This window comes from Passer domesticus, chromosome 10 (assembly GCF_036417665.1).
Source record: "Passer domesticus isolate bPasDom1 chromosome 10, bPasDom1.hap1, whole genome shotgun sequence".
Taxonomy (NCBI): Eukaryota; Metazoa; Chordata; class Aves; order Passeriformes; family Passeridae; genus Passer; species Passer domesticus.
Window position 1 is genome coordinate 23904907 of NC_087483.1, and position 22920 is coordinate 23927826.

The 22920-nt window shown below is 36.5% G+C and overlaps 1 protein-coding gene across 11 annotated transcripts in view; it reads right to left on the bottom strand.

Annotated features, from left to right (window-relative positions):
- The window catches only part of MYO3B (myosin IIIB), a 192541-nt gene that overhangs the window by 110215 nt on the left and 59406 nt on the right, over nt 1-22920 (bottom strand). For 5 of the 11 annotated variants that reach the window (XR_010369281.1, XM_064434509.1, XM_064434511.1 and 2 more), the window contains exons 10-11: nt 16369-16434; nt 5192-5359 (exon numbers count right to left, since the gene is read on the bottom strand). Coding sequence is in view for 9 of the 11 variants with exons in the window: in XM_064434509.1 (XP_064290579.1) it covers nt 5192-5359; nt 16369-16434 (234 nt within the window). In the remaining 2 variants the exon portion in view is untranslated. Of the gene's footprint in view, nt 1-5191; nt 5360-11258; nt 11338-16368; nt 16435-16556; nt 16708-20372; nt 20877-22920 lie in introns of those variants that run through there. The other 6 variants (XM_064434510.1, XM_064434508.1, XM_064434514.1 and 3 more) reach the window with 4 other exon arrangements.

A 22920-nucleotide genomic window follows, 5' to 3' on the forward strand; every position in this document is an offset into this window, starting at 1 on the left:
GAGAATATACCCACTTACTGCACTGCATTTTGCCAGTGTACACAGCACAAGAGTCATTTAAAATTTAGCAATGTTAGGAAACACACTAAATCTCTTCTGACTTTCTCCTTAAGCAGGCTCTATGTTGGAATCTCTTGTGCTATGAATCAAAAAAGCAACCAACCACACTAATAAGTTCAAGAGATCAAAAGGTGGATTTGGAAAGTGAGCAGCTCTCTCATAACCTCATTAATGGATTATCAAACACACTCAAACATTATTTAACAAAAATATAATCTCCACAAAGAAAATGTTTACTGTTAAATGAGAATGAAGAATAGCCATAATTTGTAACATATCTTCGCTTAGAGCCTTCCCAAAGTGTTCCCCAGGCTCTAGGGCAGGAAGCATGAAAATAAAAATGGCTAGAGCTCCAGGCATTATACATGTTTCTCCTCATTAGCAGGTTTACAGTGACCTAACAGTACAGTACAGTATGGCTTTATAGAACAAGACAAAGTTCTTGCCTCAGCAAACTGCTATCACTTTTCCACAGGTATGATATATTAAGTTAAACTATTAATAACCATTTCATAAGTGAAAGGAACAGAGAAATATTGAGGGCAAGTGATAGAACAGAGATTACACAGCAAATCAGAGTGAGAATGAGGAACAGAACACAAACCTCTACTACGTTTTTGTATTAAATTCAGGAGGTGCCTAAACATTCTTGGTATTTTAAGACAAGCAATCATATGAATCTTCATCTTGAGGAACCTATCCCTGAAATACAGCAAGTTTATGGTAAGATTGACTTGTGTACCTTGTTACTTAGAGAATACATTATTAATCACACTCAGACACACTGAGTCTATTAACACTCAGTTATTATTTTTGTAACAAAAACATTTTTATAGTTCTGCTTAAAATTCCTGACAAATGTTTGCCTGTTCTGTTGGCACACTTTGCTGTAACTTAAATTCCTTCTTTTTCCCTCTGTTCTCAAATTTTATGCTACATGAGGTACCATTCTTTAGGAATGAATGGTATTTATTGTTCTCACAATGTTACTATGGATAAGGACACTATGTGAACAACCATCTTGCAGTATTTGTGTGAATACAGAAGTGGGAAAGGAAAAAAAAAGAAGGGAAAATAGGAAAAAACTGAATGAGATCCTGTGAAAGCATCCTCTCTGATTTTAAGAAATGCTTCCTGCCTAGAGGCATCTACATATTCATAGGAATAAGACTGCTGTGACTCCCAAGACGACCTAGAAATCAGTATCCATGTGCTAAAAAGGAATTCTCTGTTTGACTTCAGAATAGATGGGGAAGAAAAATTCAGCATGGCTGGAATGAATACATGTGAAGCAATGTTCTGATGTACTAACCTTTATTTTTCAAGGATTAAAGAACTTCTATAAAAATAGAACTAGTGGACTACTTAACACTGAATAAATTTCTTAGAATTAAACTTCATGTAATTGTTACTATGTCAAAGCTGTTAATGGAAAGTGCATTGATGCTAATTAGTCATTATGCTTTGATTGTTATGAAACAAATACAGTTAACTGCTAGCTTATAAATGGGATATGGATAAGAAAGGTAATACAGCCAGAGCTCATCTTTACACAGCTGTAACATTAGACTTTCTCACGAAGTTTTTCCTCATGAGAGTATAAGACACAGGCAATGCAGGAGTGGAGAGCTAATGCCAAAACACAAGAATTTCAGTGTAAAAGATGCCAACAGATGATAAAAAGAATCTTCTTCCTCCTTACAAGTGTGGAAAGAGGGGTGTTCCAGCTGGGTTTTCTAAAAATGCCTATTTCCTAAGGATCAAAGATATCTGCACCTCACCAATGAAAATTATTTAGGGAAAAACAGAACTATTGGAAAAGTTTCAAAGTGTATATTTTTCAGTGATGAATTGTTAATGTTATTTTTAATTTTAAAAGTGATCTTTTACCAGCATAAACATTTTCTTTTTATTAGTAGTTTTTAACCTAAAAGGAAATCAGAATATAAAATTCTCTAGGACGTTGCTTTATGGAAAAGTAACAACAGTATGTTCATCAGAAACAAAATGATGATAGGAACAAATGTGTGTTAACAGACTTCTTTGAGCTCAAGGTCAATAAAGAGCCGCTTCAGTTCAGAAGTCTGAAGAAATGTACTGAAGTTAAGCCTAGCTATACTGCACACAAAGCTGACAAAAGAAGAACAAAAGAAACTAAAATAAGGTGGTGTTTCAGTCTGCAACTCCAGAGGCCAACCCAGGTGGTCCTACCAAAAGGGGCCAGACTGTTTCTTTCTGCCACTCTCCTGCTTATTCCTCCTGGCCATGTGAAGCATTCCCTCCATTCACTTTAGCACAGAGTAGAAAGTTATCTGTGTCTGTGCTGGCTTAGTTTTCTCTCACTGTAGAACTTCAGGCTCAGGAGGTTTTTGACAATCCCTGAAGCTGCAATATAAACAGCATCATGAGTTTGTTCCTGGGAGTTGAGGGAAAATGAAAGAAGCAGTTCTCTCCTTTTCACTCGCAGTGCACTGCTAGATCAGCTCTCTGTGTCTCTTCTTCACATGCTCTAAGTCATTAGTAGTGACTTTCAAGTCTGCAGGCTTGCTCTCAGGCACAATGACCTGAAGTGATGTACCAAAACAGGCAAAACTGACATGGTTCCACTGGAAATAGAATTCTATTTAAAACCCCACAGGTGCTGAGTCAGTACAGAATTGAAAGACACAAATCCAAAGCACCATCCTGGAAGACTTTTCATATGAGACAAAACACCTCCTGATCAGCTGTCATCACCAGTGAGTCCCTGGGCTCCTTCAAAGAAGAAGTGCTGTTAACACAAGCATAATGATGATTTACCAGTCTCTGGAAATCTTCAGCCTGTGCTCTTGAGAACATTTTCTCTTACTTATGTTTTAAATTATTGATTTGTAGTGTTGTTCTACTCCTAAAAATGGGTGTCTATTTTTCTTTATTTCTAAACACAGGGAAGTTAATGTACATGTCATTGTGCCTGTCATGGGCACATCAATAAACAGAAAAAACATGCACTATATTCAATGTTGAAATAGAGAAGTTTTACCCAACATGGATTTCAATTTGCCTTATTTACTTTGAAGTGGTGACTATACATTCAGATGACTTCTACAGATCATTACAATGAACGTCAGTACATTTTTTACTGTACCATCTGGTCATATGTTCTCCTGCATGTCAAATTTTGTATTGAAAATTATGTTGTAGATGCATTACAGAGGTTTTAAAGGCTTTTAATGGGTAAAAATTTTTCTAGAGGGTACAATATCACTATTGCAGAGCCAAGTATTTTACTGTTATGAGGCTATGTCAATCCTCTTGGGAAAATTCTAATTAGATGCTCTTAGTGGTTGGTTCTTTTGTAATAATCTTATGTTTTTAGTCTAGCATTAACTGTCGGGCCCACAGACAATATTTTGCAGGGATGTACTTTTGCTATCTCATGAAATTTGTACCAATTTCATCAAACTTAAAATCTTTAGAATGTCATACCTAACAATATGTTGTAGATTTCAGAACTAAACAATAAGCTGATTTTTGTCCTCCCTGAGCATGCTCTCAACCCCGATCACAGTGGGCTGGTGCTTCACAGAAGTAGTAAGGACATCATAATATAATGCTAAAACAATTAGAAAGATTTTTGTTTGAAAATAAAATATTTAAGCTGGGTTAGGTGGCAACAGGACAGACAGGGAGTTAAACTCCCTTAGATGAGCACTGATTCATACTGGGTGCTGGGAAGCAAAATCCTTCTTATAGTCCAGTCATGTCTAAGGTGCAGGAGCTTGTCTGTCACAGCATACCCAGTTAATACATGAAAAGGCTTGAGAAAGAAATGCTGTCGTGGTCTTGGTTCTTTGTCACTCCACATTATGGAGCTCAATCCCAGAAGAATGTATTGGAATACCATGACAAATCCATTTCAGAGCTCCTCTTAGCACAAGGATCATTTCACTCTGTCTATATGGGCAATCAGGTCAGCAGCTCGAAAATTCTCATATCTCTTGGGCCAGCCATGCCATAGCTGTAGGCAATGTGATCTGTGAGGTGCTATATGGGGAAGGAATCTTAGGAAACTAGATAAAGCAGTAACTTGTACTGTAATGCTGGCATAAATCCCACCCACAGTGAGCATTTCCAGGTATGTCTTCCCAGAAAACAAACAAACCAACAAGATCAAACACACACACACCGCAAAACTAACCAAACAAAAACTCACCACCCACACAAGTCAGCTTCACCTTGAAACTATACTTAACAACCATTCCCTTATTTTTTTTGTTTGGACCTTTAGTATTTAAGCCACAGAGATTTATGGCATGCAAGTATATACATGTTTATGACTTCTGAATCATAACATCTAATTTAATTCATCAACATTAGTAGGTAGTTATTTATAATAACGGGCCAGAGCTTATCTAACTCTAGAATTTCATATTACAGAATGATTGCTGAGCTTGGGACAGTACGTTCATTTGCATTTAATTCTCTTTTGAAGCAGTGAAATTCTGCCACCCTCTGGACAACAACTAAACTAAGACACATTTACAGTCAGCCTCAAAAGATGCCACTTCTGCCAATAAACATGTACTGCTTTTTAAGCACATTTTAAAATGAATTACTGGGCTGAATGAAAAAATAGAAGATATTATTAAGCTACTTTCAGTACTGATCAGCCTTCTTACTAATAGGATTTAATCTAACAGCAAACTTCAAAATTTTCTGTTCTGAACTTTTTCTAGTAGTCACTTGAATGCTTACAGTTCTATTTTTAAAAATCTGTTTCCAAAGTATGATACAAGGTTTTGTGCCAACATTTATTTCCACAAACCAGAACATTCTGGAATGATCAACATCTTTCTGATTGAGCCAAATGAGAACAAGTATAGAACAGAGTTCAGTGGGAGAAAGAAAGGCAAAGAAAGGCAAAGAAAGTTGCATTACGGCTGATCAAACTAGCTTTAAAAAGTATCAAAAGGACAACACGACTCTTACATTCACATGGCAAGTAGCATTTGTTGCTTATAATATTGGCGTTCAACACATTAATATGATAATTCGAAACAGTAAAAGTCACATTATAAGTTTCAATTTGTGCTTCCAGTGTAAGTGTGGGGAAGGAGGGCCGCAGCATAAATGCTCGTACATACAGCACCTTGTACAGTACCTTGTTTTGGCTGTGGAGCCTAGCTGCTGCTGTTCCTGGATGAGCTCAGCCAGCTGTTTTTGCAAAGACATATCTTTACCGTGTACTTGTTTAATAAACGGATGCTCCAAAAGATGGGTGACTGAGGGACGCTTCTCAAAATCTTTGATTAGACACCTGTGACAGAGAAATAGGGGTCTCAGACAAAGATGTTATCATTACAGCATGAATTGAGTCAGCTTACTGTGTGGCTGTTACTGTTTTCTTCTTCCACAAATCTGAATTCCTCAATATGTAACAAGACTCTTCCATATTGCAATAAATCTGGCATAAAATACTTAGTTAAGTGAGTGCACTCTACAAGAATACTAGTATAAAAGTTAAAAATTCAAGCTTATGTAATGTCTCTTTTTTACCTGTAACTAGGTAAAAGAAAAAAAATGGCACATATTGTATCCTGTAAGAGCTGTACAGTTAACATACATAAAAATTAAGATGAATAGACAATACTTCATTCACTTTAATTTTCTATCTGTTCTCCAATGAGAGTTTGACTCTGAACTGTAGGATACAGCTGAAAACCACAACTGAAATCTGTGGAACAATGCTGCTCAGAAGGATTTGATATACAGCTTTGGTTTTAAAATGAATGTTATGGGTAGATATTCTATATCGCAATGATGTGTGTTAGCATAAGAATCATAGAAAATTCTGCAAACCTGCACAATTCAGTCTGGAAGAGAAAGGAATCAGTCAGAATTAAATGCCAGCCACGGTACCTAAGTTCTTTCTGTGAACTAGTGCAGTACAGGTGAACTAGTAATGAGTAAAGAAATACATCCTATTAACTCAGCATAAAATAAAGTACCATACTAATTTATATAATGGAGATTTAAGTTTGGAGAAGCCATCACTCAAGCTGAATTATTTTCTGCATAATAAAGCTGAAATAATACCATTCAAACAGAAGAATGATCCAACAGGATAAGACTGCTTTCAAGTATCCTCTAATTAATAATATTAAATCTTTCTATTCATCTTGCTCAAATAATAATGATATTGACATTATTTGAGAATGTGAAAAAGAAGTCCTGCAATTCAATCTGTACCTCCCTTCTAGTATCTATAATTTTAGCAAATTATAGCTCAAGATGAATTTATTTTATGAGATGCATTCATATTACATACTTTACAATTTCCTTTCATATTTGCTGAATAAGTACCTAAGTACTTCCCTTGCAGGGCCAAATACCACAAATCAAGATTATCATTCTAGCCAAAAGTTCAGTGAAACTTAAATACCTTTCAGAATTTATATTCTAGTAATAAAAGTAACAATATACAAAATTTAAACTACATTACAAAAAATCACACACATTAATTGATTTCAAATACTACCAAACACATTAGCAAGTTATTAAAGTTCAGCCTCACCTCAAAGACTTTACTGAAGACTAAAGTCTGGTCTTAAAATGATCCTGAGATATCTTTGAACATAACCTTAATACTTTAGGTTCCTGAAAATCATTTTACTAACCTCTTCTGTACATCTATTCCAGAAAAGAAAGTCTGTAAAATGTGTTACCAGTTTTGGAACTGTTTTGGTGAATTTTGCTATAGGCTAGAACTGTAGCCTCCTGATAGAAACACTAAAGCAACCCAACCTGCTTTATCTCCATCCCTCTGGGCACAAGGCTATAAATACCAGTCCTTCCCCTCCAGGAAAAGATCCATCATTAGCCTTGAACAGGTTCTGACAATCTCCCCTACCCCTTTCCTTTTTGTAATCTGGGAGTTTTAAAAGTCAATACACCCACACAGACAATACAATCCATGCCAATCCTGTTTAAATTCATGTTTCCTGAGAAAAAGGAAAAAAGCATTTGAAAAGGAAGACGACATTAATCAGGAAAACAGGGCAAAAGAGAACAAAACAGTAAGTGCTAAGCATTATACAAATTCACAGACTGATGGCAAGTATCTGAAGTGGAGATTTCAGTCTGAAAAGCTCACACACTCATGATTTTTATCATCAATAATTCTATCAATAATTCCAATTTTACAATATTTATGTTTTATTTTTAATTAATAAATGTTCTTGTTAAATTTGATTTCATCTAGAGTTTTTCAGTACTGTAACTGAATCCAAGTGAATCTACATCAAAGGATCATGGATAGTTTGTGTTGGAAGGGATTCTTTCAAGGTCATGTAGCTCAAACCCTCTGCAAATCACAGGGACATCAACTATATCAAGTTGCTCAGAACCCCGTTCAACTTGACCTTGACTGTTTCCAGGGATGGGGCATCTACCAACTTCTGTCAGTGCTTCATCTCAGTGCAAAAAACATCCTTCTCATATCTAGTCTGAAATCACTCTCTTTTTGTTTAAAACCATTATCTCTTGTCCAGCACAAAAGGCACTTGCTTTTCTGATAATAATATTAGATTTTAAATGGATTATCTTCAAAAAATTATACAGTTCCAGACAGGATATCTTGTGTTCATCGAAAGTATGAAGAACATGTAAACATTAGACCTGGTAGCATGGAGTTATTAATATGAATTCTCTGAGGTCTGAACAATGCATCCACAAAGACACTTTAAAGACAGGATACAGAAGTTGCATGAGAGTTTTTCTATATGCATGGCCTCTAGGTGAGACATCAAAATGTCCAGGATACTGCCCTCATTGTGGAAGTCTAACAAGAGATATTTTGGAGAAAAAAGTTCTTAGTTTCTCTCTAGCATGCCTGAAATGTGAGCTTTTTAGGTCTGGTAGATGTTTTAATGAGCACAGGTAAGTTCTGTGAAGGAGGTGGTCTTGGAGATCTTTCAGATTACCTTTGCTTCTGTCCATAATCCTACCATTCCCCCACTGACCATTCACTTTGTGTGCATGCTTCCCCTTTGCAACAATCAATGTTTACTGTCTCATCTAAAGGCAGCCTTCATCCTCTGGCAGTAGGATATTGCTGCCGTTTGTGTTCATGTAGGATTTCGCTTGAAACACGACCAAAACTTTGTTAAATTGCAGGATGACTAAGTTAATGACACAAGACACATCAACATGATTCTGTGATCAAACTCTCTCTGTTCCAAGCTCAGACAGAGCACATCTCCTGTTGTGCCTAGTTTGTGCCTGCATGGGAAGAACAGAGTCCTTTCAGAAGGTTAACGAGATGACACAACAAAACAGAGAGCTAGTAACTAACAGCTGTGCAAGGGTGAGGGAGAGCTGCTTAAATTCATGTCTGTAATTGCATGTGTGAGTATTTCAGCTTCAGGGAAGAGACTAACAGGAGAAGGAACATTTCCACTGGAGTTGGTTTAATCCATCAAGTCAAATGGCAAGTTCCTAGCACTCGTGTCACAAAAACACAGCAAGCAGAAAGAGCAGGCAGGCCATAGGGAACTGAAGTGTATGAGGAACACACCCTCCTTTGCCTCTAAACAGCAGAAGTTTTGACATAGTCACTTCTAGAAATTAGCCCTTACTATGTTTCAAATGCAGTAAACAGCTTGCAGCTTAGTCACTGTAGGTACTGAGGGCTCAGTCTGCACTCAAATGTTCAGTGCCAATTTGATGTCTCACCAGGCTTGCTGTGATGGAATGTAGGATGGAAAGTTGTCATGCGACACTGAAAACATAGTCCTTATGTTTCTCAGTGCATATTCCTTTGTCCTTATTCCTCTCTATGTAGAAAAGGCCTATTGATATTCTGCTTCTACACACTGTCAGTTCAGCTGTGTTGCTTTTAGTGCAACATGAATGCCTGCTGCTGCTGTTCTTAGTAAACATCATCTGTAAAATAAAAATTCTTGGACCACCACCTAAGTGCTAATGAAAAATGATGCATCAGACTGCTGGTGTCACTGCAGGTGTTCAATAAGGTGTCATCATCCTCCTGGAGGCAGTATTGACTCTATAATGCTCTTCAGAAAAAACCAAATATAGAGTATCAGCTCTTACAGTGCTAAAGCCTGCACAAGGGTGAGAATTATCACAATGTTTTCTACTGACCTGCACTCTGACATGGAATTATAATGTGTGGAAAAGTTAACTGTATGAGTGTCTGAGTTCAAACTTGCCAGTAAATTCAGGGAGAAGACGTATCCAACATATATGCCAGAAAAAAAGAAATCAAGAAGTAATAAACATTCAGTAATGTCAGCTTTTGGAAGAGTACAGTAACAAACCAGCTTTTACAATTTCTTTCGTCACAAAATACTCTGAAATCAGTCTGTGCATTGTACAAGTGAAATACAACATTAAAAGCCCTATTAATGAAGGATTTGTTTCTGAGGAAAAAAGAAAACTAAAAACATCTTCAGCTTCTCATCTGAACATTCATTTAAGGCCAGTTTGGACAGTTTGCTCAGGCACTGTCAAACATCAACCATACTGCAATTATTCATAAAACCAATAAATGTGCTGCACTGCAAATTCAGCCAAATTGTTTGGCTCATGGAAATTAAAAAAAAAAAAGATAAAAGAAAAAGGTGGTGCATTAGTTTGAATGGAGCAAATTGACTACCAAATCTACTACAAGATAGGTTTCAAAGATGGTATGATGAAAGTATCACTTTAGTCTCCTATTTTTTAGATCTAAAATAATAGAAAGGCCAAGCAAGTAGAGATGGAAAAAGAAATAAAAACTGTATGTTTGCCTTGATGGAAGTCAATCCATTATCTAATTGGAAATTCTAGTATCTTCCATCACGCTTTCTTAGCTGAAAATTAATTCTCAGAATTCATTAGCGTCACTACATTAAACATAGGTTGCAGCCATTTGCTGCAATCTCACAGCCAGGCTCCTAAGCACCATTTCCATTCTGCCACAATTACAAGCAAAGATGAAGCATTTATTAGCAGAGGATAAGAGCAGCCTTCCATCCACACAGGCCCATCTGAGACAGCCTCTAAAAATTCACTGGCTGCTTGCACTCGGATGATAACATTGTTGGAATTGCTGGGTCTGACAATGTAAACAGCCATTTCACAGGGAGCGAATCAGATGGCTGAAAAGGACAGATATTTATCAGCATTCATGAGCTAATATTTACTAATGAATAAATGGAAAGAAACAGATTTCGTAAGAACTGCAGTGGTGGTCTAAGTCTTCTGTGTGTTCAGAAATAGAAAACTAACATCACTCACTATTGCAGCCAAATCTAAGTCGAGCAGCAGCAGTTCTTTCTTTCAGAAATTCTCTTTCATTAGATATATTATGATCTATCTGACCCCATGTACATCCTTTAAAAAGAAAGAAATCAAGCAGCTGCAACTCTCTTATCTTAGTTACATCATGATTTATCACCAGTATTTTGGGGTTTTTTCAATTATTACATTTTGTGAATGCTACATTTTCTGATTATTTCTTATCTGCTAGAAGTATATTGCTGGAAGAAATTTTGTCTCATAACCCAAATATCCAACCAGACTTCAAGCAATTATTTAATACCTCCATGCACGGAAGATACATAGGTTAATATTTGGAAGAAATTATGACTGTGTATTAGACTATATTAGAGCTGGGGAATTCACACAACAGTCTCTGGGTACCAGTGACAGAAAGTCGCTGTGCTGTTCGACTGTAATCCGTTAGCTAAAGTCCTCACTGCCACTCCTCTGGTCCCTATCTCCCTGCCCCTCCCTGCCTCATCAGGGTGCTTTCCCCATCACCTGCTCCTCTCACACCTCTAGACCATCTTCCCCTGCCCTTCACATATTTCGCTCCTTGCACAAGTACCTGCTGTCTAGCAGTGAGGAATGTTTCCAGGACTCTGCTATTAGGATAAAGAACTTTCCAGGCTCTTTCCAGGTCATCCTAAGGTGCTAAGATCCTCTCATCCCAGTCCCTGAAAATTCAGTTACCAGACTGCCCTCAAAGATAGGATGTTCTAGAGTGGTTCAGCTGATGTTCTAGAGTGGAAATTTCCCAGAGGAAGAAGAGAAAGGTCATATCCTCTTGAAAGGAGGAAGCATTCTCTCCTAAGCAGGGAGAATGAGGTGTCTCGGTTCTGAGACTTTTTTTTTGACTCTGCATACTTACCTGATTACTTATAGATTACTTACTGATTTTTTTAGCTGGTTAAAATGCTCAGTAACTGAGTGTTCCTTCTACCTCGGAAACACATGTAGCTGTGGCAGGCACTGGTCAGGTACATGCAGCCAAGAGGTGGAGAAGACATTTCATTAGCTACATCTGTAATAAGATGCAGGAATGTGCCTGCTTCTCTGGAACTTCTTTCCACTTACAGGCCTGCCCAACCCCCACTGCTACAGGTCACTAATTTGCAAAAGTGAACTAAAAAATTGTGACAGCTTTGCCAACAGCATTTCTGCTTTCAGTCCTAATTCAGCAGGACTCACAGGATAGAAATAACCTTATCTTCAGGACTATATATAGCTGTCCCTTTGCAAAAAGTAAATGCTGGGCACTAGGGATATGTGTGTAGGTTAAATAGGTCTCCTGTCTTGCACAGCATCCCATGATAAATAATAAGGATTTTACTGTTCATTCTGCTACAATCAGATATCCGGATGAAAGACTGAATTTATGACAAAGAACTCAATCATCACATGCATGGTATAAATTCTGATGGTCAGAACACATTTATAACATTATTGATCTGCCTTTTGGTAGTAAATGCTGTAAATTACTAATCCCTCCTAAGAATGAGACAAATATTCAAACACTGAAATGTCACCATCACCTATTTTCTTAATAAATCTTCTTTCAGTTTAATGCTCAACATCAAGCACCATATAGTATAATTTAGAGCACACACCTGAAACATAAAGATTCTATCACACTGAAATTGTAAAATTAGGTGTAGTAAACACCTTTACCTCTTCTAAATGTTCAAAACTTACAGTAGGTTTCCCAACCTTGTTTGGGTTGAGTAAGCATTACAATTTATTTTGGCTCATATACATGGTTTGGAGAACAAACAACAGAAACTCTATGGAGTCACACCTCTTGCAGATCTTTGGCATGGACCTCACAGTTGTTCATGTTGAAATCTTTGAAATTTTACCAGTGACAACAGAAATACAATCAGAACAACTCTATGGAGCATCTCAAAACCACCAAATAAATTTATTTATTGAATGATGAAATTTATGAATAGCCTTTCACCAGGAATGGGTCTACTCTGTTTCTTTGGTCTCTCCTTGAAGGCCCAGAAAAACAAAAGCCCTCCATAACCTTGTACAACTGAAGCTTTTTATTAGAAACAGTATGTTTGGCATGTGTACCAGATATTCTCCCTTCGGTACCTATCCCACTTTGACACTATAGCATGCAGCAGATTTGAGGTAGGATTTTTACTACAACTACTCTTTAGAAAGTTGAAGACAACTGTATTGATTGTATATGTCCATTCCTCTGTATAAATACATACGTTTCATGCAATGTTCAAAAGTGGTAGAGATTTTTGTCAGGTACTATAATTCAGAATTTCAAGTTCATCTGCAGACAGATTCTGAGAGTCTACATTAATGAATGAAATGCAAAAATGTACAGATTTGGTGATAACCTTACTCATTGCAATCTGTATCTTTTTGAGATTTGCAAACCTTTCCCAGACACTGTGAAATTAATAAATTATGTCAAATGCATATCATGTTGTCAATGAAAGAAATGTAAAATATTCTTCATGTAACATGAACAGAATGTCACTAAACAATTGCTTAAATTGTGAAAAAACTTTATCTGCATTCAGAGAAATTAAATATAAATGGACCACTTAAAACCTATATAATCTAGATGATCTGTTATGCGAACAACTCAGAATGTAGACTCACCAACATGAAATTCAGGCTGTTAAACCATGTTTAAATTAAGTACAAAAAAGTGAGTTTATCAGGACAAAAAATTATCTTTGTACTGTATTTGCAATGTCATTGCTAAAAGTTACATTCTGATGATAAACATGCCCATAAATCCTTAAGTTCACATTTTGACTTTATTACTTCCTGAATTTCTTAATTCTTTAATTCCCTCCAGCTCAAGAATGACTAATTAATTCAAATAATCACAAGAGCTCATCATTGGTTAAATAAATTTAAAAGGAGAATGTCTGTCTCTGGAGATACCACTACTAATTTTAATTAAAATTAACATTTTGTGATGTAATGTAAATAAAAGTTATTGCATTCTTCTGCTACAAGAACATATTAACTCCTATTTATCCCTCAAGATCAATCAAGCCTTAAAATGCCAAGAAAATTATTTGTCACTGCTGTAGTAGTTTACACGGTCTTACAGGAATGGTAAAAATCCTGTGGATATGTAGATAAAACAAAGATAATTAATTATTTCTCACATGATGACTGGAGAGGCAAATTTTTCATACACAATCACAGTAGTATAGATGAATACACATACACAGAACTAAATTGACCTTATATCAATAAAGTATGTATGTGCTGCCTGTATCTTAGTAGATACCAAATACAAAATTAGGCTGTTGCCAGAAATGAGAGCTGAAATCGTGTCTTCTCTGTATTTTTTAAAAACAAAATATCTAACTCAGATTCCATATCTTCATTGTAAAAATTCTTATGGGAACAACACATTACAGTCTTCATCTCAAGTCAAGGTCAACAGAGCTGGGAATGGAAACAAAGATTCACCAAGCTAAAAACCATCTTGACACTCTCAATTCAGATTTTGTAAACATTTCATCTGACTAAAATGCTGCTGCAAAATATTCATCTCTTGGGGTAACAGTAACATAATTAAAAATATAGACTTCCATTCCTGAAATTTATATGTTCACTATTTTAGCAGCTTAAATATTTACCAACAATGAAACTCCAGCTCAGGAATGTTGTAAATCACTGTAATATGTTAGAGACCACTTATAAAAAATGCCTGTCGAGACAACATCATTTTAAGGGATGGCAAAATGGGGTGAAAAAAAGCTACAGTGACCAGGTTTGGCAACCTTGGCATAAACAAAATTACTGCATAAACCAAACTGAAATCAAAAGCTTAGCCAAAGCTACATGCTCAGTTTTGGTCAGTACACAGGTCTGGCCTGCAACTTGAACAGATAAGCTTGTTATGCAAATGATGTTAGCATCAAGAAGGAGGCAGATAATGAAATTATTCAAAAGCTAACCACTCATCACAAGGGTGACAGAAACATCAGGCAAGGTCCTAACATATGGATAAAAGGCAGTATGGAATTTATACAATCATTGCTTTTAATTTATCATAACTAGGCTGTCACAAGACAGGCATCAACAAATGCATAACTAATGCATATAAATGAGCCAATTATCAGTAATGGTTAAAAGGTTTGCAGCTGTATGATCCAATGCTTCATTATCTAAATTTTTCTAGAAAGTCCACTAATGTAAATCTAAGCCTCCATAAAAACATCTTGTAACCTCTGTATCGTAACAACTTTACTAACACATGCCCAAGAAAAGAGCAATGTTAGAGAGAATTCAATTTCAGTAGTCTCTTAAAGGCAGCTATAGCATAGGGTATTTATTAAAATTTTTGCATTTCTCTGTTAAGAGAACCATGTATGAGCATATTTCCTTACTTCACTGTGCACATCACTGTAAAAATGAAAAGCAAGGCTTAAGAACCTGCAAAAATTGATGATGAGGAAGTAATTAAGCAAAAGTAAATAATAATCCATATGATTAATAAGATTAAATTTCAATATATAAAAAACTCAAAGGACAAGATTAAAAACAAGTTTAGTCATAAAATATTAACATCTGACTTGACCAGTGCATGTTGAACTAAATGACTGAACAAATGCTAAGAAATGTTTCACTGAGTTTTTTGTATTGTTCTAAAGCTCAGCAGGGACTTCTAAAAGGGAAGACACCCAGAAAGAAAAACTTACATAACAATGCTGAAGGTGAATGCACAATTTTCCTGACACAGGAATGTAATCTTATTTACCAGGCAATGACTTTCTACAGCACAAGTGGAATATAATCCATTAGTGCTGGTCCCCCAGAATATAGACTACAGCCTTTAAATACAATGCAACCAATGTTTTTTATAACAGAATGAAATTCATCCACCACTTGGTGACCCTTGTCTTAAACACTGAATGTGCCATAGATCCCAATGTACCCTGCTGTGTAAACAAGGACATGCATTATGGAGAATCAGAACTTGGATCAGTCTGCTTTAGAGGAATGTACTTCTGCTACCTACACTGAAGAGGTTCTGAGTCACATTGTAGGAATAACAATAACAACATCCTGCCTCTGTAGGTCAAACTGTATCTCACCTTCCAGTCTGGTTAAAGATCAGCATAGTAAATAACAGTATTTTTCATAGATTACTAAAAAAACTTGCATTAGTGTTTTTATTTTAAATTTCTTCTAATACGGAAAGACATTACTACACAACTAGTTGAAAAAAGTATCAGGCAGGGATATTATACTCTACAAGTAATTGGATACACCAAGGAACCGAACAGATTCAAAATGCAGATATGCATATTTACAAAACTATCTTGAAAAGTCAGTACTGACAAGTGGTGTTATAGTAGTATTCCCCACATTACACAATTTGGGCTTCACATTGGAGTTCAGTTCCAACGAAATATTGACAAATACTAAAAATCACTCATAAAAGTTGCAGTAAAATTTTTGAATACAACTACTGAACTATGATTTCCTAGTATCACTGTAAAAAGAAAAAAGTAAAGCAAAAGCATATTTTAGTTTGATGGCAGCTGCATTCATTATGCTTGCCATACTATTGGTGCTCAATTAAATATATATAGTACCTATATATATACACACAACCTACTGAACCTCACTAAAGTGGAAAAAAGGCATTCATTTTCTTTTTATCTTTCAAATTCTTATTTTAAATTGACCAGCAGTTATTTTCACCAATCCCTTTTTTAACTCAACACAAAATTTCAATGGAAATCTATCAAGAAAATCAGGTCTATTTTATAAACCTGTTCCAGGTCCATCAAAATCAAGAGATACTCAAATGAAGAAAATTACATAAGATGATCAAACTGTGATGTAAAGCTTTTGAAAAGTGAAGCGTGGTCTAGAATCTATGAAAAGAGAACTGTAGTCAAAAACCTGAAAAAGCAATAACTCCATAAGAAAATTCTGTTTTCAGATTGGCACACACAGGTCTTGCTGAATAAGTTGTTTTTAAAAGGGAAAAAAACTCACTGTGAAATGAAATGGTTGAATCCTCTGCACCATTTTTCAGGATGTAGCAAAGTAGGTGGAGGGTTTCTGAAAAACAAAGATTTGAGTTTTTAATTGTTAATGTTATCTCACAGATCAAAGATCCTCCTGGTTCCACCAGGGAGAAAATGATACTTGAGAAAGTAACAGCTAAATTGTCCGTGTGGTACCTTGAGATGTCTGTTGGCTTTTTCTTGCTGTTGCTTATTTACTGACAGTTCTCTTTTCTTGTCCTTCTCCTTTTATGTCAATACCTTTGAAGTTGGTAGTCAGTTTACCTCACAGTGTACTTCCCAACATGTCCCTTTCAATTCAGCCTGACTGAAAATGCAATATTAACTTAGCCATCAAACTACTTTAACCCTTTGCCCAAGATCACTTATTCTGATCACAACTTTTATAGTATGGATAAGAATGACCTGTAGGATTTTCAGTCTGGGTTTCAATCTATATTCAGTTTGGATGATACTGTAAACTCTAGAACTGTTAAACAATAGATGCTGTTTTTAAACTGACATCTAGCAGACAGTATTTTTATAATAAATACTAAGACAGCCTTTGTAAAAATAATTTTTAAACTCTGGTACATCCCATGGTAGTTGACATAAAATTCTTTGCCTTCCTGATTTTTAGTGTTGCAGTTTAATTCCATAAACATACAAAGCAAGACCTATAGATCATATTAAGTGAACCAAATTTTAAGAGGCTCAAATTTAGGACAAATTTACAGCAGGAATTGTTCATAAAATCATATATTATGTCATACTATGTTATCCTCCAGAGGTTTCCTCTGCACCTTAAAATTTGCTAAATACTGAAGCCTATTTTAACTTTTTAAGATTAAACTTACAGAGGTGGTTTATGAAACCTTAATGATTTATCTTTTACTGCATTTGAGGTCACATATTACTGAAGTGGCAGGGAAAAACCATCACAGTAAGACTTCTTCTACAACGGAAACACACAATAACATTGTGGATTATATCACATCATTTATACTGTGGCCACATTCCACAGAATAACACTGCTTGGAAACATCTCACAAAACAAAAACAGCATAAGCAACGTAAATTAGTGCTGATTTGCTCAATAGTCACGAGTTTTTAATGCATATTCGTTGAAGAATGAGTTCCTTTGAACAATTACTCTAAAAAATGCAAGCAAATTGGTTTGAAAAAAATTGCAATGTGGCTTTATAATAGATGGACCATTTTGTTCATCTACATTTTTTGAAAACAAATTCAGCCAACAAATTACACTGCAGGATGACAAGTTTGCTGAAATTACTATCTTATTACCTTTCTCTTCTGTTTCAGAAGACTAAAGGAATACACTTTTCTTCATGAAGTGAAGAAATCCAGAATGTCTGAAATGCGTATTACTTAGCAAATTTGTTATTAAAGAGAAAAAGATATGATTGGTTATTTTCAATGACAATAACATTTCTTGGCTGTCTCCCCTTTACCAGGCTCATATGTTTATGCGCATCACAGAATCTTTTTTACAAGCATTAAAAAAAATACTATTTCTAGGTATACTTCTAAGAAGTATAAGAAAAAAAATCCTATGTCAAAGAAGGGTAAACTTTAAAACATCTTTGTCTAAAATAAAAATGGTTATCAGTCCAGACATCCCACATATGTGACCACTGCAAACAGCTTTAGGAAACAGCCAGCTGGGGTTAGTGTATGTTTCAGTCTTTATATTGAAGGAGTGGTACTCTATCAGACATTTTGGATTCTGATGAACAACCAGCTTCTATTATGCTGTGACGTGAACTACAGCGTATTTCCTTTTAGAATTATACTAGCACTGTCTACTGAATATTTACAGTGAAGTTTTGAATTTCATTGCAAAGTAATTTGCTTTTTCAGAAGCTCAATTACTATTAATGAAATATGCAGTTTTGCCTTTTCTATTCACAATGTTCCAAAAGGCTTTCCAGATGGTAACAATGGTGCTGACAAAAAGCATATGGTTTGCAGCCTTTGTTAACAATCTCACAAGGAACTTTCTGAAAAAAGATGCAGAGATACTTTACATTAGTTGCAGATGTTATGATGGAGACATAACATGGAGACATGGGATTTCATCATGGAAGAACAGATCAGCAGAGGACATGTCATTCAGGAAATACAGCTTGTCATTTGCAGGTTAATGATTAATGGAGAAAGCCATCTTTTTAACCATAAAGAAGATGTTTTATCTAACAAATTACTAAACTACTAAGCTCTCACTGATACCTACTCTCTTTGGCTGACCCAAATCAACAACCAAGGAAGTAGTAACTACAGATGTTATCCTAATCTTGATACTTTTGCATTTGTTGATAGAAGATACTATCCAGTATCTATTATTATTCTTAGTGCTTTTGTAGCCAAACCATTCAACTCTGTACATAGACAACTATAAATTAATGTTTCAGGTACCCCACCTACAAAACTAAGCTGATAAACAAAACCAGAACCTTAATTCATTAGCATCTGTAAATTACATTGGTTTCCCTTGGTGAAAAACATGACCTTAAATACAAAGTAAAAAATCAGTCCATCCTTTTCTGGTATCATATGAATAAATGATTTCCAGAAAGAGGCATAAGAGCATCAGCTTCCTACCTCCACTTTGCCTAAGACACTAGAAACTGTTTTGTGGTGGTAGTAGAAAACACCACTCTTCCATGGCACCTTCAGTTGGGCACTTTGCAATAAAGACTCTAAGTTCTAGGGTACTAGGAAAAGGCAGAAATGCAAAGGTAACCCTAATCTTTTTTCATAAGCACACCTGGTCTTTTGCAGTTTGAAATTAATAATCCATTAAGATACCTGTAATTCATATCCTGAGTCATATCTCATTAAAGAGAAAAGGTAAAACAATTCACATGCATCATCAGATGCTAAACCACAGAGAAACATTTGCCTGACCACTTCAGCTCAAGGATCAAACAATTTTGGATTCCAGACTGTGTTAATTCTATTATATGGAGTTCTGTGGCTTTTGTGTACTTTCACCAGCCAACAACATTGCATTTTCCAACTCCTATTTCTGCAGCACTCAAACACATTCATAGAAAAACTAAAAACCTACCTCTCGTTAACTTGCTGACATAACTGAATCTAATTTTTAAATATATAATTAGAACACTCTGCGTGCAATCTTTCAATCATCTTTGCCACACGTACAAGAAGATGAAGCACAATACAGTCTTATTTTCTATTATATTTGATGGAAATTGTGAGAAGTAGATAGGAATATTATTGGGAAAAGCAGCTATAATTGGGTTTGTCTTTTGAAAATGTCCTCTTTTGATACAAGATGAGTAATCAACCATTTATTTCCCAACTTTGTCTTTTTTCCTTTAGTTCTTTCTATAATTTCTAATTAGTCACAGAACTACATGCTCTATTTCCTTACGCAAATGCACTGCCCTTGTGAGTAGCTTTTCTATCCTTGTGCTCAGTGCTTTCCACGGTCACACTAACGCTGTTTTTCACTGGGAGTTTTGCTTCAGCAAAGAATGCAGGGTTGAGACTGTACAAGACACCCATACAGGGGAACAATGTTCCTTCTAAGGACAAGAAGACATTAGCAAGCTTATCAAGCAAGAACTGCTGCTGAATTCTGACTGATACACACACAGCTGTATGCTGGAAATATTTTAATCTATACAGCTTTATGTGTTCCCATCATTCAAACTGCCTCCAAAGTCACAGCTGGTGAGGCAAAATTGGTCATTTTACCACAGTAAGGTAAGATGCAGTCCAGTGAGCACCACTCATCCTTTACAGGTTAAACTGTGAATTAATTACAGATCATGGGTAATAGATATCTTTTGGTAATGAGAAAATAAATATTTCTATTTATGATAAAATTTTAAAAAAGGAAAACACATCTACTATTTTCTAAAGTACTTCAGTAAACATATTCATACCTTTTACCAACAGAAATCACAACAGTGCCTCCAATTACCAAACTGCAACTGATCAACCCACCACATTGTTTCTAATGAGAAATTAGCAGATGAACAACCAACACCTGTCACCATGTACAGGCTCTGACAATCACCATCCCCCACAAGCATGTTGCAAACTATTCTTCTAGCTGATAGACTGAAGAGACTACAGTTCTGTTGACAGTTTCCTAGGTTTATACCTAGGAAAAACAGCTAGTTTTTACATAAAAATACACTCTTCATGCATATTTCAAAACATTAAGTGAAACAGCCAAAGAAAAAGGACAAGTTCAACCACATCTAATAATAAGATTTCCTTAAAAAAGAAAAATAATTATTTTTACTAAAATACATGCATAATTGACAATAATTAATAGAATATAAATTCTTATGCAAGTTTGAAGTCCTGACACTCCAAAGCAGGACTCTCCATCTTGGGTAAGCCTCCAAAACCAGCCAGGTAATTCTCAAAAGGGCTCAGAAGATTTCCTGATACACTTGGTTTGTGGCCCATCCAAATCAATAAGAGGTGTTCACCAATCTGAAAGAAAAATTCAGACCCTAAACACTCTCCTATTCATCTGTCCCCTACTAACGTCCACTGAAGTTCAACTGACTTCCATTAATGTATTTCACCAAAGCCCACTCAGCAGGAAGCAGTGTACTGTTATCAGCTCTGTGAAGCTAAGACAGAAATTGTAGAAACTTGCAGAAGTGGAGAATCAGTACAAAATCATCCCTGTATATAGAGGCAGGCCTCTGAAGTTGCTTTTTAGGTCAGTGGAAAGATATCACCAATCTGAATGCTGTTATATGGAGCCTCCATGGTTGGGAACCACAGCAGCAATTGGCTCAGGAGACCAGGAGATCAGAAAGAACACAGGATTTACAACAAAACTGGAAGCTGTATCAGAAGCGTGGGATTGCGGCAAAATAGCTCCAGGCCTAATGAAATTGTCTGCCAATTACGTTGATCTAGGGGACTCCAAAGGCAAAATGCCAAGAATTCTTGACAGAATCAGGCACCAATCTCCCTTAAGTCTTCTTAACCAGATCTGCAAGCATTGCATTTCCATGCCTATACAGACAACAAGGCATAAACCATATCTTAAGACTGTACATACCAAATCACAGCATGTGAGAGAACTGGAAAAGGTAGTAGCTACATACAGCATCTTTAGTTTCTTAGGACTCAGCCCAATTACTTAAAACTTTCTTGGGCAAGTGAAGAGACTAAGGCTAAATCATAGTACTCTATATAATCATAGAATACTGAGTTGGAAGGGACCCATCAGGATCATTAAGTCCAACTCCTGGCCCTACACAAGACATCCCCAAGAATCACACCACATGCCTAAAAGTATTGTCCAGATGCTTCTTGAACTCTGTCAGGCTTGCTGCTGTGACCAGCTCCCTGCAGAGCCTGTTCCACTGCTCAGTCACCCTCTGGGTGAAAAACCTTTTTCTGATATCCAACCTAAACCTCCCCTGACTCAGCTTCATATAATTTCTCTGGTCCTGTCACTGGTCATGAGAGTGAAGAGATTGGTACTTGCCCCTCCCCAACCCCTTGAACCAATATTGAAGGCTGCAGTGAGGCCTTCCCTCAGCCTGTAGACCTCTGTCCTGGCTAGGAGGTACACAAGAGACTCCCATGATAGCATCTGCATTATTTGTTTGTCCCTTGATTCTTATCTGGAAGCTCTCAACTGTGCCACTGCCAACCGTGAGCTCCATATATTCTAGCCTTTCCATTACATACAATGCCACCCTAATCCCCATCTTTTCCAACTTGCCTTCTCCTCCTCAGGCCTTTAACCATCCAACAGGGCACTCCAGTCAGAGGACTCATCCCTCCAGGTTTCAATTATGCCAGTGACATCAAATCTCTAGGACTGAGCCAAAGCTTCAGGCTCCTGTTTATTCCTTCTGCTGTGTGCACTAGTCTAGAAACATTTCAGGTAGCCAATGTCTCGTGAAGCAGATTGAGGGATCCTATGATTACTCATTTTCTCAACTTTTGGCACACCGTCCCATTACTCATCACTGATGTTTTCCTTTGGTATGGCTGGTATTTTCCTCTTTCAAGCTAAAGTTCAGTCAATGAGTCCTTGCTAGCTCCTCTGCTAGAGCTCTTTTTCCCCTTTGAGAAAGGCATATCCCCCTCAGGTGACAGTAGACCAGGTGCTGAACAGATCATCCCATGGCAAATAAACTCACAATTTTTCCAATTAAACCAGTCTCAGAGCCTTGCATTGACCTGATGGATCTGCCTATTCTTATCAGTATTATTCCTTGCAACTGGAAGGACAGACGAAATCACTACCTGTGTTCCTGATCCTTCAACCAAATGTCTCAAGGCCTGAAGTGTCTTTTGACTGTCCTCAGGTTTCTATTTGTTATTTCATCACTACCAGCATGAGCAACCAATAACAGACAGCAATTAGAGGTCCTTACGAGACTGGAAAGTTTTCCAGTAATGTCTCTTTCCTGAGCCCCTAGGGAACACTGGTAAAATGATCTTTGTTCTGTGAAAATGAAAGATGCAGTATATCCTATGGAAAGACTGGAGGAAGGGGGGAAGA